General features: G+C 38.7%; 1 protein-coding gene across 1 annotated transcript in view; it reads right to left on the bottom strand.

The window, feature by feature from the left end:
• Window positions 1–20799, bottom strand: part of ITGA8 (integrin subunit alpha 8) — a 114966-nt gene that overhangs the window by 16871 nt on the left and 77296 nt on the right. The window contains exons 24-27 of the mRNA XM_037385968.1: window positions 19233–19338; window positions 17765–17923; window positions 10914–11039; window positions 7525–7638 (exon numbers count right to left, since the gene is read on the bottom strand). Of these exons, the coding sequence (XP_037241865.1) occupies window positions 7525–7638; window positions 10914–11039; window positions 17765–17923; window positions 19233–19338 (505 nt within the window). The remainder of the gene's footprint in view (window positions 1–7524; window positions 7639–10913; window positions 11040–17764; window positions 17924–19232; window positions 19339–20799) is intronic.

Below are 20799 nucleotides of genomic sequence, written 5' to 3'. Positions count from 1 at the left end.
CTATTGAGAGAGCAGACTAAAATGCAGGGAAAATCTGGCCCACAGGGAGCTAGACTGAGGGTAGGAGGAACTAAGCTTTTAGCGGCTTAGAGAAGTTTGAGAGGTCATTGTTCTTCTGCAGGTTTGAAGAGTTTAACTACTAGAGAGGCTCCCCAGAATTACTTTGTTCCATAGCCTCTATGGAGCATTGTTCAACTGCTCTGAAATACTTTTTTTTCTGGTTAGACGTAGCCCAGCAAAGTCACCCTAACTGAAGGGCAGCTACTTTCTCTATTGCAAGCTACGTGCTGTGGTGGAATCTTACCCCCAGAACCTGTGTCTGTTGCATATGGAGTTCAGTGCTATTATAACAGTCTTGGCCCTGCTTGATTAAAATTTGTTTCTCTTTGTGTCTGCTGGAGTCTGGCACATTTTAGAGACAAGAGAGTAAGCAATATGATGTTACCTTTTAAATATATGCTTTGGGAATTCATTAGCTTGCTTTCTTTGACCCATTCCTTCAAAAACCTAAACTACTGCCAATAAATAGAGTAGCTTACATAAATGCAGAGAGCAGAGGTTATGCAACTATTTGTTCTTGTATTAATTTGTTTAAAAATGTATGTATGACTGTACATGGCCAAAAAGTACTTGTGCTATTTGTAACAAGAGGGTATGTCCACCCAATGTATCTGTGACCAAAGACAACTCTTCTGAAAATTAACAACACATCCTCCTCTTTACCATTAAATCCTTACCCTTCACATATCTTTTACATTCATTTAAACAGACTATTTTAAATTAAAATAGAGGCAGATATTTTGTTGTGATTTCAGAACATTTTAATATACATATTTTAATGGTCATTGATTTAAGATGTTTATTTCTTCATATACCTAACATTATCTATATCACATCTAGCAAGAGTCTCATGTTTTGCTTTTGTTAACATTTTGGCACAATTTTAAATAACAACAAATGAAAACAAAACTGGCCCACACCCAAAGGAACTTCCAGCTAATTCAGCCCAATGTCAAGGTCTCTTTCTTTCTATCCTTCATTCCACATAAACAACAAAATCCAGTATAATACAGTATTTTTGGCCACACACAGTTTTCTTTTTTACTTTGTTTTTTTCAAATAACAGCAGTTGTTTTACGTAAAGGCAAATTTGACTACTTCCTCCTTTTGTTATTATATGTGGCTTGAAGGGCAGTGCATCAAATTTATGGCTTTTCATTCTCATTCTGAAAATCATATATTTAAACTTCCATATTTGGCTTATATATGGCAATTAATGAGAGAACAAGATATCTCTCTCACTAATTTTTCTGGTGCTTCCCCACTTCCATCCACAGATGGCTGCAGAGCTATTCTTCGAAAACACTAAGCAAGCTTCCCTTGACTGAGATGTTTTCCACTGGACACAGAAAGAGGTTCTGTGCTGGGGGATGCTGAGGATAGTAACTATTGTTCCTTGAGGTCATATCCTACTTACAGATAGAGTAATTGCTCCCATAGAAAAGAGAAGAGGGAGAAAAGTGATTGAATAAAGGTGCCTATGCAAGAGCCAGATCTCTCACCTCTCTTGGACCGCCTCCACCAGTTCACCTCTGTTCTGACTTCCAAGCTGCTGCAGACACAAATGTGGTCCACAGACAGCCTGTGTGGCCTTGCTGCACTGGTTATCTGCATTCTGCCTCCAATAGCCTTTGCCCAGCTAAACTGAATCCTTGTCCCAAAAGCATTACCTGGCCTAGAGAATTTCTACCACACTACAAAGTCTCTAAGTTCACCAGTAGTAAAACACAGAGATTCTCAACAAAATTCCTCATGAAGGAAGCACAATTAGAGCATGCACTCTAACAGCATTGATAGCTCCAGGTGCCAGGCAATGAAGGCAAAGGAGCATGACAGGACTGAGAGGACTTCTAGCTGATGGCCCAAAATAATAAGATATTACATCAGGCTCTTTCTTATTTTCTATATCCTTCCAGACCTCTCAGTTTCTTTTTATGTCCTTGTAAAAGGTGGAGCTTTGGCAGATGGGAATACCATCATTCAATAAAGCAGGGAGGTGGGGTTTCTTAAGCTGAGGAGGGAACTGAATTCACATCTTCCAGTCATGAATTCTCAACTAGACTGCCAGCTCTAGCTTCTGTCACTGAATATTGAATAAACTAAGTCCTCTTTAAGTCTTTCAACTAATGCTATAGGTACCTCCTAAGTAATTTTTGGATTCTGCCTTCTAAGAGGGTGCAAAGACTCCCACTTATTCCTGATTTGGGTGCCCATCCTCCTGATAAAGGGTAGCTAGCCCTCATGCACCGCCCTAACGGTTAGTGCAAGTCACTTTGTCTGAGGTACCTCATTGTCTCCATATGCTGTATAGGGAGCCTTAAGTATTTCATTTCAGGTTTTGGATACCAGTCTGCGGCCAGGCACTTAAGATGTGGGTGTTGCAGCACTCGCCACCTTTATGTCAAGCATATATTTACATTTTTAGGCATCTAAAAGGAAACAGGAACAGTGCCTGTGAAATGAACACTGAAATAACAAGTATCTAACAGAGGAGTCAAAGCATGGCTTTGTGTGTACCAAGGGAGCACTCAATTTCAGTGTAGCTCCCAGGCTGCTGTTGCTTTTCAGCTTTCTTAGATTAAAACTAGATTTTTCTCCCTTCTAGCTATTAAAGTTCATGCAGTCAGTGGTGCCAAATTTTAATATCTGGATCTGTCTAAAAGTCAAGAAAGAAACAAAACAATTACATTCAATAACACTAAAACAAAATAAAATAAACTTCAAACCTCTTGGGAACCTCGCACACCCTCTGTGGTTGTTTTTTTTTTTCACATTACTACCTCCCCAAGCTCTCCCAGAAGGAGATTTTTATCATTGTGAGGAACTTTCAATACAGGCTGAAATAATAGTCATGAATGAGCTGAGTTCTACTTCCCACAAGTGTCCAAAGAGCTTGAAGCCTGGAAGGATGTCACAAATCAGACAGATGGTACAGATTCAGCACTTAGAAATATATTTTCAAAGCAGATGTTTTACTAGCCAAGTCCTGAGTCCTACATTAAAAAGTACCCATCAGAGTTCAAAGAACACTGGACAAGCTCCCCTTGGATCTCCCTCTGATGACTCAGAAATACCATGATTAGACAAACGGGGACATAACAGAGCCCTAATAGAACACAACGTAACATAACCATGTAAGGTTGTTTCTCTTTTGCACAAATCAGGCTATTACTTGCTTGATCAGCAAGTCTGAATCCAAAAGTCAGCTTTACTAGAGGGCTCGTACTTACAGCCAGGCTTTGAAGTTAATCCAAAAAAGTCTTTGATTCTTCTTGGCCTTTGCACAATGTCTGTCTCTATCTTTGTTGGCCTATTGGGAAATTTGGGCTGCTTTATTTACTCAAACATGTCTAATCATTGCATGTCATTTAACTGTTATTTGTTGCAGGAGTTTGGGTTTTAAGGTGACAGATTACAACTGTCAAGAGGCAAAGGGGTCAGCTGTTGTCAGTTAAACTAAGTGGAATAGGAAGGAGTCACTCAATACGTGACTGATCTTTGTGGACACAAAATATACAGGCTGATCCATAAAACTTCAATGAGAAACATGAATTATTTCATCCTCTCATTAATCAATTACTTTCAATCAGTTTTTTCTTAGGTTTGCATTAACATATGTATGAGAAGAAAATACATAATGACAGTGTGTTCTCACTTTAGTGAGCACAAACAAACAATTTCTTCTGCAGATCATCATATCCTATTTAGATTATAACACAGTTGAGGAATGTTGTATGTCACCATTATCCTGCTTTCTTTGGCATATGAAATTTTTGTACATTAATTGCATGTGCAAAAGAGTTTAGGATGTTGCTGTACAGACAACTCTTCCTCTAAGACTCTTTACAAAACCATGAATGTGGAGTTCAGCCTAGCCCTTGAACAGTCCTTCCTGGTTCAGAATCATCACATCCTGATTATTTTGACTGTATTTTAATCCTCAGTTTGAATCTGCATATTTCAGCCTAGCATTTGTTTTTTTTTACCTTAGCTTACTTCTGGAATAACCTTAGGAACTAGAAGTTTACAGGCTCACTAAGAGCAGATTATGCCTTTTTTAGGCAACTAATTATGCTCTACGGTCTTTTATGGTGATGGCTGTATAACTGTTAATTTTAAAAGGGGCTGTGAGAAAAGGAACTGTTTGGAGGTGAGTGGGAGGACAGCAACTAGATTTCATCACAGAATTTGCTCTTTCCCTCTTCAATGTCTAAGTTTGCGTGTGAAGCAGGGGTCATGTTATTCTGGCAGCTTCTTAGTCATAAATGGGAGGATGCAACCGTTCCCTGGGGACTATCTTCTTTTTTTAACTTAGAAAAAGATCCTGTTGCTTTAAGTGGAGTTTCTGAACGTTTACAAGGCTGGCAAGTTACTACTCAAAGGAAACAGAAATGTTTCCTAAGGATACTGATAAAAGGTAAAATCACAGCCCATAAAAAGCCTTGTTCGATAGCAAGGGTATGTAATGACAGCAGAGTAAGCAGAAGATGTACATGTAGGAGTGTTTGCCATGAGGTCTCTCCACCCAGGGAGTCTACAGGATGGCTCATCCTTGCCCCTGCCCACAGGCTAGCATAAGGTTCCATCTCTGCCTTGAGCCCACTAAGTGAAGGGAGGTGATGGCACAGTAAACAGGATTTATTAAGGAGCGCAGAAGAGCTAAAGGGACTGCAGCACTGGCATTGCCTGGTGTATTTGCACACACCTGTGTCCCAAGGCACAACTTGGAACCTTCTTCACCATCCAGATCAGAAGAATGGCAGAGAAGGTGTTTCAAATCAGCTGGGTTAAGCATCCTCTGAAGATATCTCTGTCATTACTGGCTACAGAGTTAGGCAACCAGCTTCATCATCTACTTTCATCAGGTAAATTTACCTAAAAAATTATATAAATTACCTACGATTAGGTAAGATGATCCCACTGCTCCTGCATTAAACATGTCACTGAATTTCATGCAGCTATCCTTGTTCTTAACCGAAGTCAGGCTAGCTAAGCTGACAGTCTAGAAAAAGATTCTGTCTTCATTAAGAGTCACTAAGAAAAGGAGGATTCATGTCTTCTGCAGCTAGTTTGTTCCAACTGTTACACATCCTCTGTCACAACCAAAAAATCAGAGGAACACTGTTTGTCATTAAATTTGTTTAGCTTTAATCTTTTACAGTTATTTCTTATTACATACTAAACTGGACTTAGAAAAACTTTCATGACGCTAATTCCCACTGAAATAGCTGTACATAGCCTAGAAAATTGGCATCAAAGAATCTGCACAAGAGGTTTTACTTCTGTGTGTGTTTCTTCACAAGACCTTGGTTTTAATCCTTACAGAGTAAATCAGATTCTACCAGCAGAATGATGAACAGAAAGACTTGATTGGATTTGGAATATGTCAGGTCCAGTTCCCAGTAAGATAGCTAGCTAAGGGAGCTAAGCTTTATCTCCTGCTTGGTGAAGAAGATGGGGAAGGTTCACTGTGATACTGCTTGCACACTGCAGTGGTCAGAATTATCACAGATTGTTCCAGCCAAGGATAATATCTCTGCCTCTCTGTCTATGTGTTAGGAACAGTGAACTAGTGCAGTTAACAACTTAATTCCAATGAGACTATTTGGTGTTTGCACCTAGTCCAGGACTAGCCAGTGTGCAAACACAAAATACTCTCATTGGAATTAGAAAAAAATTGAATAAAATTCCCATATTATTTTTTTATATATTTCCCAATTTATAAGTTTTTCCTATGAGTGCAGAGATGCTTTCATACGGGCATTTTCTGTGCAAAATTTTGTAAGATGGTTGCAAAAGCTTACATTAGATGTCCATCCCAGTTACCCAGAGCTCAAAGGACAGAGACATACCTAAGCTGCCAAACTTTTGGGCTTAAATTTGAAGCAGAGCCTGCTCTTTTTTCCCACTAGCTGATGACTCACTGAGCAAACCTAAATGAAATACATCTAGTCTAGTCTTTCACACAGGTTGCTAAATATACCTCCTATTAAAAGCGTTGTATTTGTGTTAAGGGAACTGAAGAAAAGGTATGGAATTTTCTTGGAACTGACCGTTAATAGAAAGAAAATGTACTGACAGATCAGGAATTAATTCACCTAGTATCTGAAATGATGTCCTTTGTTACTGAGCTAGACAGAAATCATTTCTCTCAAGCAAGGTCAGATAGTTCTATGCTCCCTTCAGTCATAACAGTGCTAACAGCTGTTGCAGAAGAAACACAGAATGTGACCTTAAGCCCTGACCGGTAGGTAGAAAAAACTTCCAAGTCATCCTTTTGGTAACCACTGCCATAGTCTCATACACTAAGAGAGAGCCGTGACCCCCAGAGTATGCACCCATTGCAGATTTGGAGCCATGACGGTTAGCTACTAAGCTGACATTCAATTTTCTGTAAAAACTGTCCCATCTGCTCTCTTGTTTCTCCAGGAAAGCAAGTTAAGCGACACAGATTTTCTTTTATCTGCTCTCATATTTGAGGAAAGGGAGAAAATAACTTAAAAGATATGAAGAGCTTAATTTAAAGCTGTTGTTACAAGCTGAAGATCCTCAAATCTTCTCTGTCTGGGGTAAGAGTTACTGTGGGGATAAATAATTCTTTTCCTACAGCTATGGGGAACACAGGAAGGTTCTTGTGTTCCAGGTAGAAAGACTGGGGAATTCTAAATTCCTTGAAGAAGGAAGGTGACAATCAATCAGTTAGATCAAGATAGGATCTGCAGTTATTACCTAGTAACATCAAAATGAATTATAAATTTCATGATGTACCGCCCAGTGTTAAAGAAATGACAACCACATAGTACTGCAGACACGTGGCCAGCTGTGAGGTAACAGGTCGCAGTGCAATCCCTCTGCCTTATGCAGCATAAATACAATTCTGAGAGCAGGTGAAGTTGGAAATGCAAGAATTTAGAAAGAGAAGTTCCTTTTTTCCATGGTCTGCACTGTCCCTCATTTTAGTGATAAGATATATCGGCATTACATGAGTGTTGTATGTCATATGAGTTTGATACATATTACTCTTCCTTAGATAAACAGAGAATGAATAACAATGAATTTTTAAGTTGCACATAGTGTACACCATATACTGTTTAGCTCCAAGCAAAACCTTTCATTGGGAGGTGTGATGAACGCAGGGCACATCATAGATACCTAAGAGATTGTTGATTTGGGCAGTCCAAGAGAGCAGAAACAAAACAAGGAAAGATGTTTAAAAATAATCCTGGAATTTTCAGGTAGGATTCAGGACATAAATTTGAGACACAGAAATAGTGAGAAAAAGAAAAGTAAGCAGCATGCATGTGACCTGAACTGGAATCAGTGAAATGTTATTTTCAAAGAAAGTGATAACAAAAAGGATTTTCATTTGGCCCATTTAATTTAATCATTTGTATTCTTCAATATCTGGTCAAATAAAAGATGCAGGGGTCTTTGTGTACATAAAGAGATTTTTGCATGCATTACCTCCAGGAATGCTTGGGCCCATAGCCGGGACCTGACTTTTAGTGCTGCACTCTTCCCTCTTTCCAGTTGTCCCACAGAGCAGGAAATTAGGATACACTTCACATTTGTACAGTTCTGTGTACAAAATAAAGGTAAGTCACATCTATGCTTTAAAAATGTATACAATCATTCTCAAATGCTATAAATTAGCATAATAAATCAACTTTCCCTTAAAAAGTTAAGTAGTCTGAAATGAGTAATTTAATCTAATTATACATGAGATACTCCATGAGAAATCGTGAGAACTATAAACCAAGGCGAGTATTTTTTTTTGCACCACCAATGAATACAACCACCTACGTGCAGTAATGAAGAGTAATAATTTCCAGTAATATCTACTCTGAAGAACTCTTAAAATGTCCAGGTACTTATCAATCCCTTGACACATGTGCTTTGTCTTCATCTTTTGGTTTCAGATTTTGACATTCTTTTTGCTTCTGTTCTCTATGCCTGAAGTCTTTATTTATGTCCTTAAACCTTTTCCCTCTTCTAACTTTCCTGGTTTTCTTGCTGATGTTTACATTATAACAGCCAGAACATTTGCTGAGATTCATTAGTTGCTCTACTGGAAATTTGTTGTCCATTAAATGTTCCTGATGAGCAGCGATTCTGGCTCATGCATGGTTTGAAGACAAAAGCCAAGCAATGCAACTCAAAACTACATACTCTTGTCAAAGTCTGCCAGAAGAATGTCACAAAAAAGGTTAAAAGCTGACTGGAAGCCCCTGAAGGGAACGAGCAGAGTCTTATGGGGTAACCACAGAAATTATACAGTTGTTTGGGGTATAAAAAGAAAGAAAGACCTCATAGAAAAATGATTCAAAGCATGTGCAAAAAATTGTATAGGTTTATATATACAGATGGGTTTTATCCAAAAAGGTTTGGTTTGATTCAGGAGGAAGACTGAGCTTTTAATTGATTCATATTTTTATAACAAAGAGAATCTTTCCCTTACAGGTGCTTTATTGACACTCATGACAGAAGGTCTTGTGACCTCAAAAGCAAAACTAAGTTTTCACAAGTATATTCCCTCAGGAGAGGAAGAATGGCTGCATTACCAAAGCCTATACTTAGGGAAACGAGATGATGATTTATGTAACGGATCTGAAAACACCTTTAAGGAATCCTGTATCCTTACAGACAGCCTTCCCCACAAACCTCTACCTTATCACAAGTTAAGTAGAAGCTATATGCTTAATCACTATTTTCTAAATGTGCTTGAAACTGAAACTGTAAACCCTGGAACATGCAACTATAAACCTTTTCTTGAAATGAATATCTCAAAGTATCTGTTTATTTGGTTTTTCATATTTAAACATCCTCCAACCAGATTTATTTATCTTGCAAGTAGGAGGAGAGCTGTTTTCATTAATCACGGCAGCCAAAAACACATATTAACTAAATAAATCATTAGTATGCATAAAAGCCTACTTTTGGCTGACATTTTAGGACCTGAACACATATTTCTATTTTTCTTAGTAATGCTTTTAGCCTGTAGTAATTTTCAGAACACTGTAACTTTAGAACTAATGGAAGAAAAACCAAATGTTTAATAAACAGTAAACAGAACAAGAGGTTCTCAGAACATTTTTCCTCTCTGTGAAAATGCTTTGATGAAAATAACTTAAAATTTCTGAGAAAAAAACCCCCAAATTTTAACAAAGAATTACCTTTGCCCAATCAGTCATTTACCAGAGCAACATTCACTTTCCATGTGTACTTCCAACATGTCACAAAAAATTAAAAAAAATTTCTGGATCTGTAGTATGCAATGCTGAAGGCACACAGAATTGGGACACCTTTCTAACCGAACAAATGATCTACTCCTTCTCTATGTACATCCTGGAAAAGTCCTGGTATATATCTAGTGGTAAGCACTGTACCCAATCCTATCCTAATTTGTGCTTATCAAAAGCATATTGTACTAGAAGGCTGCTTATCACAGTGCCAACTTTGTATTATTAAGTACTCAGCTAAACATATCCGTTTACATCAAGCAGCTGATAAATCTCTGCTTTGTATTTTAAGATGCAAACACAGCACAGAACTTTGTTAACCACTTTCAGTTGCTGCAGTAATTTCTGTGTTGGCAGCATATGAGCCTAATCACTGAGAAAGATAACTGATAATTAAGGTATCGCTGAAGAATGGTTTAAGTGTTCTGTGGTATTGACTGGTATGCCTTCGAAAGCCCAGGCATTTTTCCTTCAGCCCTGGTGGAACGAGATTCTGCCCAGGGTATCAGGTTGATGAAAGAATTACATAGTAATCAACAGTGATTATTGTTTAAAATGGGTTCATCTGTGATTTTGTTCTTAATAGCATTATGGTATTCATTACTTTCAGATTCTATCTTCTTCCTGTTACAAAAATTGCCAAATTAACTTGCAGAAGCAGCATACTTATTCTATTACTCCAGAATACTTAGGTCTGTGAGGTTCTTTTCTTTCTACCAAATTCTAGTGTTATGAAGGAATTCAAACATGACCTTGCAGTAAACAGCTTCATAAGAGACTGGACGGCGTGAAAGAAACTCTGCCTAAGGTTCATCAAAGTAGATGGAAAGTACTGACTGCATGAATACCATGCCGACCTCAAGGTCACCAAGTTTGAACACAGCCACTAGGTGAGGGGAGCTGACACCTGCAATGCTGAAGTACGCTAAGGATGGGACAGTGAATTCACGACTGGCAAAAACCCCAACATTCTGAAAATACAGCCAAGTCCAAATACTCAGGTACCAGACTGATCAGAACTATTTTCCTGGGAAAGAAGTCTTTGCTCTTGCTCCAGCATTGTCTGACCCATTTGCCTTGTTTGTTTTATTGTAAAAGGAAAGAGTCTTCCCTTTCCATGTGTACATAAGTACTTACTGGGAGGAACAAATATACTTCAGTGTCAGAACTATTACTTTACATGACAATGTTAATTTTAAGTGCGAGTTACTCTTTATGAAAGAGCCAGAATGTTAGGAGCCAAGCTAACAAGCAGAGACCTATCTTTCAGAAGTCAGAATCTGAAATTTAATTTGTGCAAGAGGGGCCCTTTCCCTAAACCTGTGCTGAAATTCCCTGTGGTAAGTGTGCCCCTGCGTGACCACAGAGGCTTGTCTGCAAACAGCCAGGGGTAAGACATTCAGGCATTTGGCATGCATGATCTTTAATGTAAAAATCTGTCAAACAAAATCACTAACCTGTGGCATGGTGATATGTAATAAAGAGTATTTTAAACCGAGGGATTAAAAAGCAGTTCAAAAATATTTTAAACCTGTAAATAAATGGCAGTCAAACCAACAGGCACCTTGATACACTACATGCATAGTTTCAGTTTATAGGTTTTAGATAGCTCACCCATATTTTTGCAGAGTTTTTCCTGTGAGGTTCTGCCACTGTGACATCCCTTCTCCTGATGTAATGAGAATTCGTGGAATTATATAAAAAAGCAGCAAGTTCAGGAGTGTCTTGTGGAATAGCAAACTGCAAAGAGAAAAAATATGAATGGTAATGGCATACTCATACAATGACTTTAACAGAATTGTTCCCTTCTCGGAAGTCTTGAATTCTGGATTAACACTGTATTTGTGGTTTATACAGAACAGCCATGAGAATACACTGTCTTCAGCTAGAAGCATGATGAGTGATAGCACAGCAAGATATTGCCCGGTTATAGGAATTACAGTAGGTGACATCTTTTTCCACTTTTTACTGGTAACAATTTCATTGCTGTCCTTAATTTTGTTAGACTCTTGGGCCCATATTTTGATCTCTGTAACAGGATAAATTCAAAGTTGCTGCATGGAAACCTGGCCATTTGTTCAGGTCAGAATCTGCCTATTGAAATATAATGATTTTACAAGCTTTAGAAAGTAAAAGAAAAAAAAGGAAATCTGAATTCTAGCAACACAACTTTTGATCATTATTTGTTACAGATTTCTTTTAGTAACAACTCAACTTTGTATAATGTAACAGTTGGTTCATTTTTAATCTCAAATTAAAATGCAATCTCTTCAGCTTTACCTTCACAGATTTTTATTCTCCGATTAAATCCTATTTTCATTGTTGGCAGTTTGTCTTTAGTTTCTACACAGAGCATTTATGGCTTCTCTCTCTCAAGAAGTCTCAAAGAATGCCTGGGCAATCTATCACTATGAAGGGAAAGATAAATTCTAATTCCTGACAATCCAATCATGTAAAATCACAATAAAATATAAGTGGAAGTTTGCAATAAGATCTCAACAGGGACTCACATAAACATAGGCAAGACTATTCATTAAGGGCCTCAGATTATGAAGAGCTACATCAGATCCATTTTATCAGTTCCTTTAGCCTCTGAAATCAAAATATCTTAAACAAATTCCTAAAGCAAATGTTTGCAATTGTATGAAATGTTGTAGCACTAAAGGGAAGAGAATAGCTATAAACACATAAAACCTTCCACACACTAATGCTGTGTAGTACTAGATCTGGCAAATTTGTACCATTCATCTGACCAAGCAAGGCTAAAGAAGGAAGTATTTTGACATTGTCTGAGATCTTCAGTCAAAAGCATCCTAAAAAGTGAAAGATACTATAATTTATTAACTGATGAAAACTCCTTAAGCAAAAATAAGTCTTTCCCCCCCCCCCCGTCACTTAATTAGGTTAACATTGTCTTTTTGCAATAAAGGAAGTTAAATAGCTAGTAAATCTCCCCCTTTCAATGTGATAACACATGGGAATTCTCTTTCTAGGATTCCCTCACCAGCATGTACAGGCTTCTTTAATGATGATAAATTAAAAGAACCACAATATAATGACATGCCTTTGAAGAAGCCCTCAATACATGATCACGATACATATGTAGATCCACTAGGTGATTTTTATATTGAATTATTTTTTCATAGATCCCAGAGTGTTAACATCGTCAGTAGTGAATTATTACAGCAAAGGTTTGAAAACAGCCCTCTGTTTAAGAGAAAACATACATGTCTCCTGTAACATTTTAAAAACAGGGTATATCCAGTGGCCTAGATGTTGAGGTTAAAGATACTATTTTATCCTTCCTGAGCCAGTAGCGCGGAATTGTACAACTGCGTCTCTGTAGCTATTTCATATGCCCCATATTTAGCACACCATACCTTACTTAAAATGGATTCTCGCTCCCTCCCTTTAACTACAATGGACTGTCTCAGTTTCCCCACCAGGGAAAACTGTCGTGCTTTCTTTGCCTGAGCAGATTTTGAGATCAGTTCTTCACTTCTCATTTCAAAACCCAGTTTAGCTTTCCTCTTTTTCTAGGCAAGCAAAACCCTCTGCTGCAATGTGTAACTCCATCAGAAATGTTCTGGAAGAGGACTTTGTGTAAAAGCTGTTATACAAGAGATGTAAGAGACCATTCAAGAGCAATGCATTGGATGGTATTATTTTGTCTCCAGACCACGACTTACACACAGTAATAATGGCTCTACAGCATGAGGAGACACTGCCTCTGGAAGAGGTTAGCTCCTGCCAGTCAGTCATGTTGGTGGATGTACCTTACCCATGTAGTGGATTTTAGCAGCTATTTCTCTGCTTGCCTGACAGATGCCCTACAGTACTACAGTGCTCAGCTACTGAGAATGTGTCATGTGTGTCACTTTGTATTGTCTACCATAGTTGGAAACCACTGCCTATACTTCTGGTATTTACAGGCACAGGCTCCATAAAACTACTTTTTCCCATCAATCTGGGGGAGGAAAACCCAACTCGCCAGGAATACTGGCTCAAGCCAAAAGTCCAGCTAGCTGAGCCCTCTTCTCATCAACACTGCCTTTAAGCAGTTGTGGAAGGAAGACTAACAACAGGGCATGCATACACAACGCTCTCTCCTAATAACTTTCAGCTTCCAAATGTTTTCAGCTCAGGGACCTCCTGATCTGCATGAAGTTATTGTTTATTCATTAATCTTTACTGGACTCCTCTTTTGTGAATTGGTCCAGTTTCCTCTTAAAACCATGTAAACTTTTAATCCTGACTACTTCCTTTGGCAACAAGTTCCAGACATCTAATACCTGTCATTATGAACCACCATGTTCTTTTGCTTGTTTTGAATCTCGCTCTACAGGCTTCATTTGATGCTCCAATTCCTGTGCAGTGAACACACTGCATTCCTGTGCAGCAACAGGCAGAGAGCAGTCAATCCCCACCCATGCTCCTTCTGCCACTTCTGATCTTGTGGACCATATTTGCACATAGACACCTCCTTTCTAGATTGAAGCACCCTAGTGGAATGAGTTCTTCTGCAAGGGAATCCGTTCCGTATCTTTGATAAGTCCTTTTGCTCCTCTTTACACCTTTTGCAAAATTCATAATTTTATTATCCTTTCATGTCCCTCACTGTCTTCAGAGAAAGATAAGCTACTGAAAAGGAAAATTCCCTAAATAAGAGTCTTCCCATGTGTGCACAGGTTTGGTTTATCTTTGTGGAAGAACCAACAAAGCACAAAGGAAACCTTTCCACAAGAGAAGAAATTCAGCAATGGGGAGAAATATACCGCTTTGACTGAAACTGAACAATACAAGTAATTTCAAAGGGGAAATGCCCAAGCACCCTAAGAGAGCTAGGTTCTGAAATCCAAGAGGAGCCAGGCATATAATGTCCTTAGCCTTATTTGGAAATCTGTGCCAGGCATCCAGCTGTTTAGACAAAACCTGAAGGAAGCTGTCTCTGTATCCTCTTCCTATCTGAAGCAATAGATAAGCATTACATATTTGAAACGTGATTTATGTATTCATGCTGTTCAGTGCTTTGAAAAACTGAAATAAGGAAAAGATGTTTTAAGTCTTGCAATAATGATTGTACATCTAAAGCCATATTCTGCTAAGACAGATGGACCGTTATTTCATTATTACAGGGAGATTTCTCACAAGTCTCACAAAAATTTAGTCTTGTTAATGTAACAGATACAATCATTATCAAGTAGGAGAAGGAAAAGCAAAATTAAAAACCTACAAAAATCATCAAAAATTACATTGCCTGAAAAAGTGCTTAAGAACTATGGCACTATTCTGCCCAGAGCTCTGCTCTCCTGACTGTAATGCTCCCATCTCAGCTTCTTAATTGAAACTTAGAACGCAGTGGCTAGGGTAGGGGGATGCTAAATCTCCTTCTCATGTACTTTCAACCTGATCTGACCAGTGGCTTTGAGATACCAGGCTTGCAAATACAAATGTAGCACATCAGCTTCCTTCTCCTCACCACCTCTGAAAAATAGGTAGAAATGGGGCAGAAAAGATTAATGGAAAATATTCTCTGTTTCCAAACTTGCTGTGTTTTGGGTACAAAATGGAAACATTTTTCTATTTTCAGTTCCCTATTACTCATTTCATTTTTCTCCCTCTAGCAAAACTAAATAAAAGGGTGTAATCCTAACCCCTTTCTGGCTTCCTGGGTGAAACACAAAAATCTAGCCATAATGTATTTGGGATACATCAGCTTTTCTACATTCTTGTAAGTACATATTTTAGTTCTGCCTCTTTAAGCCAAAGACTTGTAGCCCCTGTGGTTGTGAGGAATAGCCTTCACCAGAAAGATGCCTCCACTTCCATCCACTGTATAGAACTCAAACTCTTCCTAGTATGCCAAAGATATATAGCACTTTTAACATTTGGAATGCAGCTCTCCCCACAAGATATTTAACAGGCTACTGGTTAAACTCGAGAAGTGTTGTTTACTCCAGAAGTGTCTGGAATCAGTTATGCTTAATAAATTGGATACCTTGTTTTTGATGGGATAATATGTAGAGCTGTGTTTTGCTAAATCTTCTGACTTGTAGCCAAACCAAGCTCTTTTGAGGGATCTGCCATCACAAACACAGATCTTGAAAGAGGCTTTTAGACACTGGCATACCAACACTGTACCGAGGAGGCCGCTACTGTGCTTCCCCTTGTTACGGTTTCCTGCAAACTCTGAGATCTACAGTTCTGCTAGAAAAGAAACATGTCCATGGAAGGGGAAGAAATCTGGACGGGAAACAATACCTACAAATAACACTTACCAAAATATTGGCAAGGGATTTTTTTTTCTTTTGGCTGGTATGATTAAAATAATTACAGAATCATTTCAAAGTAGAAAACCCAAAAGCCTGTCACGTTGCTGACAAAGTTGTAGTTTTTATGAGTCAATATAGATTAAGCCATAGAATAATTGTAGACTATATGAATCCTTTTATCAAGTGGCACTACATGAAAACTTCCATTTCTGCAGTATATTTCATGCAGAATTCCTGTTGATAATTTCATTTTATAGGGTATTCAAAGTATGTTCTCTGAAAAATTAAAATAAGACATGTAAAAAATATATGATTCTAAAATTACTCCAGTTTTACAGATTACAATTTCTCGTACTATGTTGAACTTAACCATAATATAATATATAGCATATGATATATAAAAATATGGATCTTCTCATATACTTGGTGCAAGGAAGTAGCCCCAAGAAGCAAAACATGCTGAGGACTGACAGATTAAGAAGCAGCTATGCAGAAAAAGACCTGGCTTAAGCTGCACATGAGCCAGCAGTGTGCCCTGTCAGAAGTGAGAGTCAGCAGCGTCCTGGGCTGCATGAACAGCAGCAAAGGCTGCTGTTGAGGAAGTGATGGGGGAATGTGAAGCTCAAGGGCAGCCTTGCTGCAGTGACCATGAAATGTTCCAACATTTCAAGACCCTTAGGACAGTGAGGAGGGCACACAGCAAGCTCACTGCCCTGGACTTCATGAGAGCTGACTTTGGCCTCTTCAGGGATCTGCTTGGTAGAGTACCATGGGATAAAGCCCTGGAGGGAAGAGGGGCCCAAGAAAGCTGGTTAATATTCAAGGATCACCTCCTCCACGCTCAGGAGCGAGGCATCCCAACAAAGACAAAGTCAGGAAAAATGTCAGGAGGCCTGCATGGATGACCAAGGAGCTCCTGGACAAGGCCAGACACAAAAAGGAAGCCTACAGAGGGTGGCAGCAAGGACAGGGAGCCTGGGAGGAATACAGAGAAACTGTCCGAGCCGCCAGGGATCAGGTTACGAAAGCTAAAGACCTGACAGAATTAAATCTGGCCAGGGACATCAAGGGCAAAAACTTCTATAGGTACGTCAGTGATAAAAGGAAGACTAGGGAAAATGTAAGTCCTCTCTGGAAGGAAATGGCAGACCTGGTTACCTGGGATATGGAGAAGGCTGAGGTACTCAACAACTGTTTTACCTCAGTCTTCACTGGCAAGTGCTCCAGCCACACCGCCCGAGCTGCAGAAGGCAAAGGCAGCAATGGGAGAATGTAGAACTGCTCACTGTAGGAGATCAGGCTGGAGATCACCTAAGGGACTTGAAGGTGCACAGGTCCATGGGACCTGATGAGGGGCATCTGCAGGAACTGACAGATGAAGTGGCTAAGCCGCTATCCGTCATATTTGAGAAGTCATGACAGTCCGGTGAAGTTCCCACTGACTGGAAAAGGGGAAACATAATTCCCATTTCTAAAACAGGGGAAAAAAGGAAGATCTGTGGAACTACAGACAAGTCAGTCTCACTTCTGCACCCAGCAAGATCACGGAGCAGATCCTCCTGGAAACTGTGCTAAGGCACATGCAAAATAAGGAGGTGACTGGTGACAGCCAACATGGCTTCACTAAGGGCAAAGTGTGCCTGAGGAGTTTGGTGGCCTTCTATGGTGGGGTTACAGCACAGCTGGATAAAGGAAGAGCAATTGACATCATCTACCTGGACTTGGGCCAAGTATTTGACACTGTCCTGCAAGACATCCTTGTCTCTAAATTGGAGAGACATGGATTTGATGGATGGACCACTTGGTGGATAAGGAATTGGCTGGATGGCTGCATTCAAAGAGTTGCAGTCAATGGCTCGATGTCCAAGTGAAGACCAGTGATGAGTGGTGTTCCTCAGGGGTTCGTATTGGGACCAGCGCTGGTTAACATCTTTGTCGGTGACACAGAAAGCAGGATTGAATGCACTCTTCTGATAAGAAGAGTTTGGAAACAAAACACATACCATGCAACACAACTGTCCCACTAGAAACATTATAGACTATCTATATCTTGCTTCTTACCTAGGAAAATGATCTCAGGGTCATTGTGAAGAATTCCCCAAAAGCTCCATCCCATTGTGAAGTGTAGGCAAAAAAAAAAAAAAAAATCAAGCAAAATGCAGACATGGATGGAAATAAAAGGAGCTAACTTACCTTTATTTGCATTGTATTAATAGGAGAGCTCGTCTGACAGTGCAATGGTCCATGTGTCTGAATATGAAGAATATAAAGAAGAAATTCTTCTCCACTGGACACAGGCCAACCGACACGGAGAACTGTATTGTTGATGGCACTTGGTCCTATATTGTGCAGCTGTCAAACAAATAGCATCAGAGCTTTCCAAGGCATTTACAAAAATAACAACAGAAACCACAGTGACCACCACTTAGACATTTTACTTTGGAAAAGATGTGTAGGTTATTAATATAATTTTATTGATGGAGAATCTGTTGCAGGTAGGGGAAAAGAACCTCTACATGTTAGTCACAAAGCCTGGCAAATCTGGGAGAATAACCTTTTTTGTCTGTCTGTATTCAAGAAATCCTGCACCTTTCCCATTTTTTCCTACATATAAAAGAGACAGAATTACCTTAGAAAGTATAAAAAAACACATCAAAACACACTATACAAATATATACAATGAACCTTAACAGAACATACTTGAAAATAGTAGCTGAAACATCAGGACACGAAAGAATCACATTTCAGTGTGCAAGAACAGAAGGCATAGCAGAGCTTAAACTACGTTTGTGATTAGGAACACTCCTCAGTTCAAATTTCCTCAAAAGAAAAAAGGGAACTAGTTTTCCCAAAGTAACATCCCAGGGCATTATTCTTTTCTGGGAAATCTAGTAAAGATAGAAATAATATAAATTATAAAATCTGGGATATTAAGATGATTTTCTTGTATCAAAGTTTACAATTTGAAAACATCTGATGACCACAGGAAGTTTGGATATGTGTTAACACTAGGCATGAGAGCTGAAGAAGCAGAACACCATGGAGCTTTACTCAAAGATTCTAGATATGCGAGAACCTCCTTTTTTTGAGTGTGTAGAATTTTTGTGACTAATAAGCTTTATTTAGAACCAAATAAAACCCAATTTCAACCTTAAATCTTCTTCAGTAAAGGGTTTTTGGGTGGTTTTTTGACCTTTTTTATGCTTTGCTGATATCAATACACTATTAAATGTGGTTTCTTTAATCACTGTAATAATCACTGTAACTATGTCAATACATTGGAAGTCACATATATAGTTCCACAAACAGCCCACGTGATTGAGGCAGGAAGATTTGTCAGTGATTTTTCAGTTTAGAGAAATGTGTTAAGATGAGGAATTCACAAATAATATTTTGTATTTTACAGACTGATTCATAACAGCTTATATAAGTCATGCAAGTTGTTATCTTACACTGCTGATTCAGCTCAGTTGCTTATGTTTTCTTGAGTGCTAGTTTGTGAATTATAACCAGATGTGAAGCACTCTGTTTTATCTCCTAGAATAAAGGCCATCCATCAGATTCCAAAGGTGGCCTGTATTCCATGCAGTTCACCCAATGCACCTTTTTCTACCTGAACCCTTCTAGCATGAGGTCCTGTGGCAACATATAACATTTTTACCTCATAGATGTGTTCTACTAAAGGACCAAGTTCTTCTTCTTTTGTAGGTTCATCTTTGGGTTCCCAGTTATGAAGCGGCAAAATAATCGTTGGGGGGTGAGACACCCTGTAATATATAAAATAGGTTAACTCATCAACTGTTACCAGTGATTGGCTGCATCACTTTTAGAAAAAACCATGAAGACCACTATAGATAGAAACCTGAGCCCTTAAGGGCATTTTACTTGGGCACATTCATTAGAATTAGGTGAGTTGAACAATATATAATGCTTCCATAACGTACTACCCAGATCTTACAGACTACTGAGGGTGTGCATTTATTTTCATACTTCCTCTGATGGATGGTCCTTTCCAGACAAGGGGGTGATTTTTTCTCTATTTGGAGAGAGGAATGTAGTCTGTCGGGCATTTACATTCACACTGATGAGGTATCTGAATACATTAATACAATCCAAAAAACTAGAGTAATGATATGTAAATAAATTAATTTTCTCATTTCTATGTAAAGCCTGTAGATGTTTAATGCTATGCATTTTCCTTCCTTGCAATACATTTTTAGATATTTATTTAACTGCTCTGACTGTAAATTCAATATAACCTGTTATTATTCCTGTAAAAAACCTTGCAAAGTAGTCTATCTCATTTTACAGGTGGGAAATGGAGGTACTGTGACTTCCATAAACTCACGATGGAAAGCAGTGTATCAAGAAACTGAATTCAGGACTAGTGCTCCAAGCTTCCCATTTGCTTTGCAAATGAAGTGGCAGCTGAGGCATCCCCTGAAACACCGTTGCAACTTGCAACATGTAAATCAAACATAAACGAAGAAAACAGTGACTTAATATTTGACATCTTTCCATCTGCTATTTTATTTTTCCTTTCCTTCCCTTCCCTGTCTGACATCAAGGACCAAGTAGTCTGTTAACGTTTCTATTTGAATCACAAGCATTTTATTTCCTATAAAAACTATAAGTTCCTTGGCAGGGTCCCATTCAGATGCCAACTTTAACCTTATTCAGTTGTTGAGAAGTTGGGAAAATGGATCCCAAGAATTTCTTTTAGCATGGTCAGTGAGTTCTGGCACAGATATCTGCCATCTGCTAGTACTGAAAGTAGCTCTTGGTGCTAAACCGGTAAGTATTACCCTTCCTTTACAAGGGACGATGCTCACTTGGTTTTGCCGGTTTCCAGAATCTTTAGCTTAAAGAAAACCATAAAATTTCAATGCTTGTTCTGCCAAAGCTGGAAGTTTTCAGACAGAAAACTGTTAAAAGAATTGCTAATGAGTTTTTTCAGAATATAACATTTGACTAAAATGATGGACTTCTACCCACCAATATTAATTCACTTTCCCTTGATTCTTAACAGAGAAAGCAATACTGCAGATTGCCCCTTGCAGGAGAGGACAGAAGACTGGATGATTTTGTTGCAAATGCTGACTTTTAAAAATACTTTAGGAAGAAACAAACTGTTCTTGCTTCCAGCTCTTAATGTTGGATATAATGAATGAAATGTTTGATAGAAACTTTTCTACCAAATACAGCTTCTAAAAGCAGCAGGTGATCCC

This window comes from Falco rusticolus, chromosome 4, assembly GCF_015220075.1.
Source record: "Falco rusticolus isolate bFalRus1 chromosome 4, bFalRus1.pri, whole genome shotgun sequence".
Taxonomy (NCBI): domain Eukaryota; kingdom Metazoa; phylum Chordata; class Aves; order Falconiformes; family Falconidae; genus Falco; species Falco rusticolus.
This window is presented reverse-complemented; position numbering and strand designations above follow the sequence as displayed.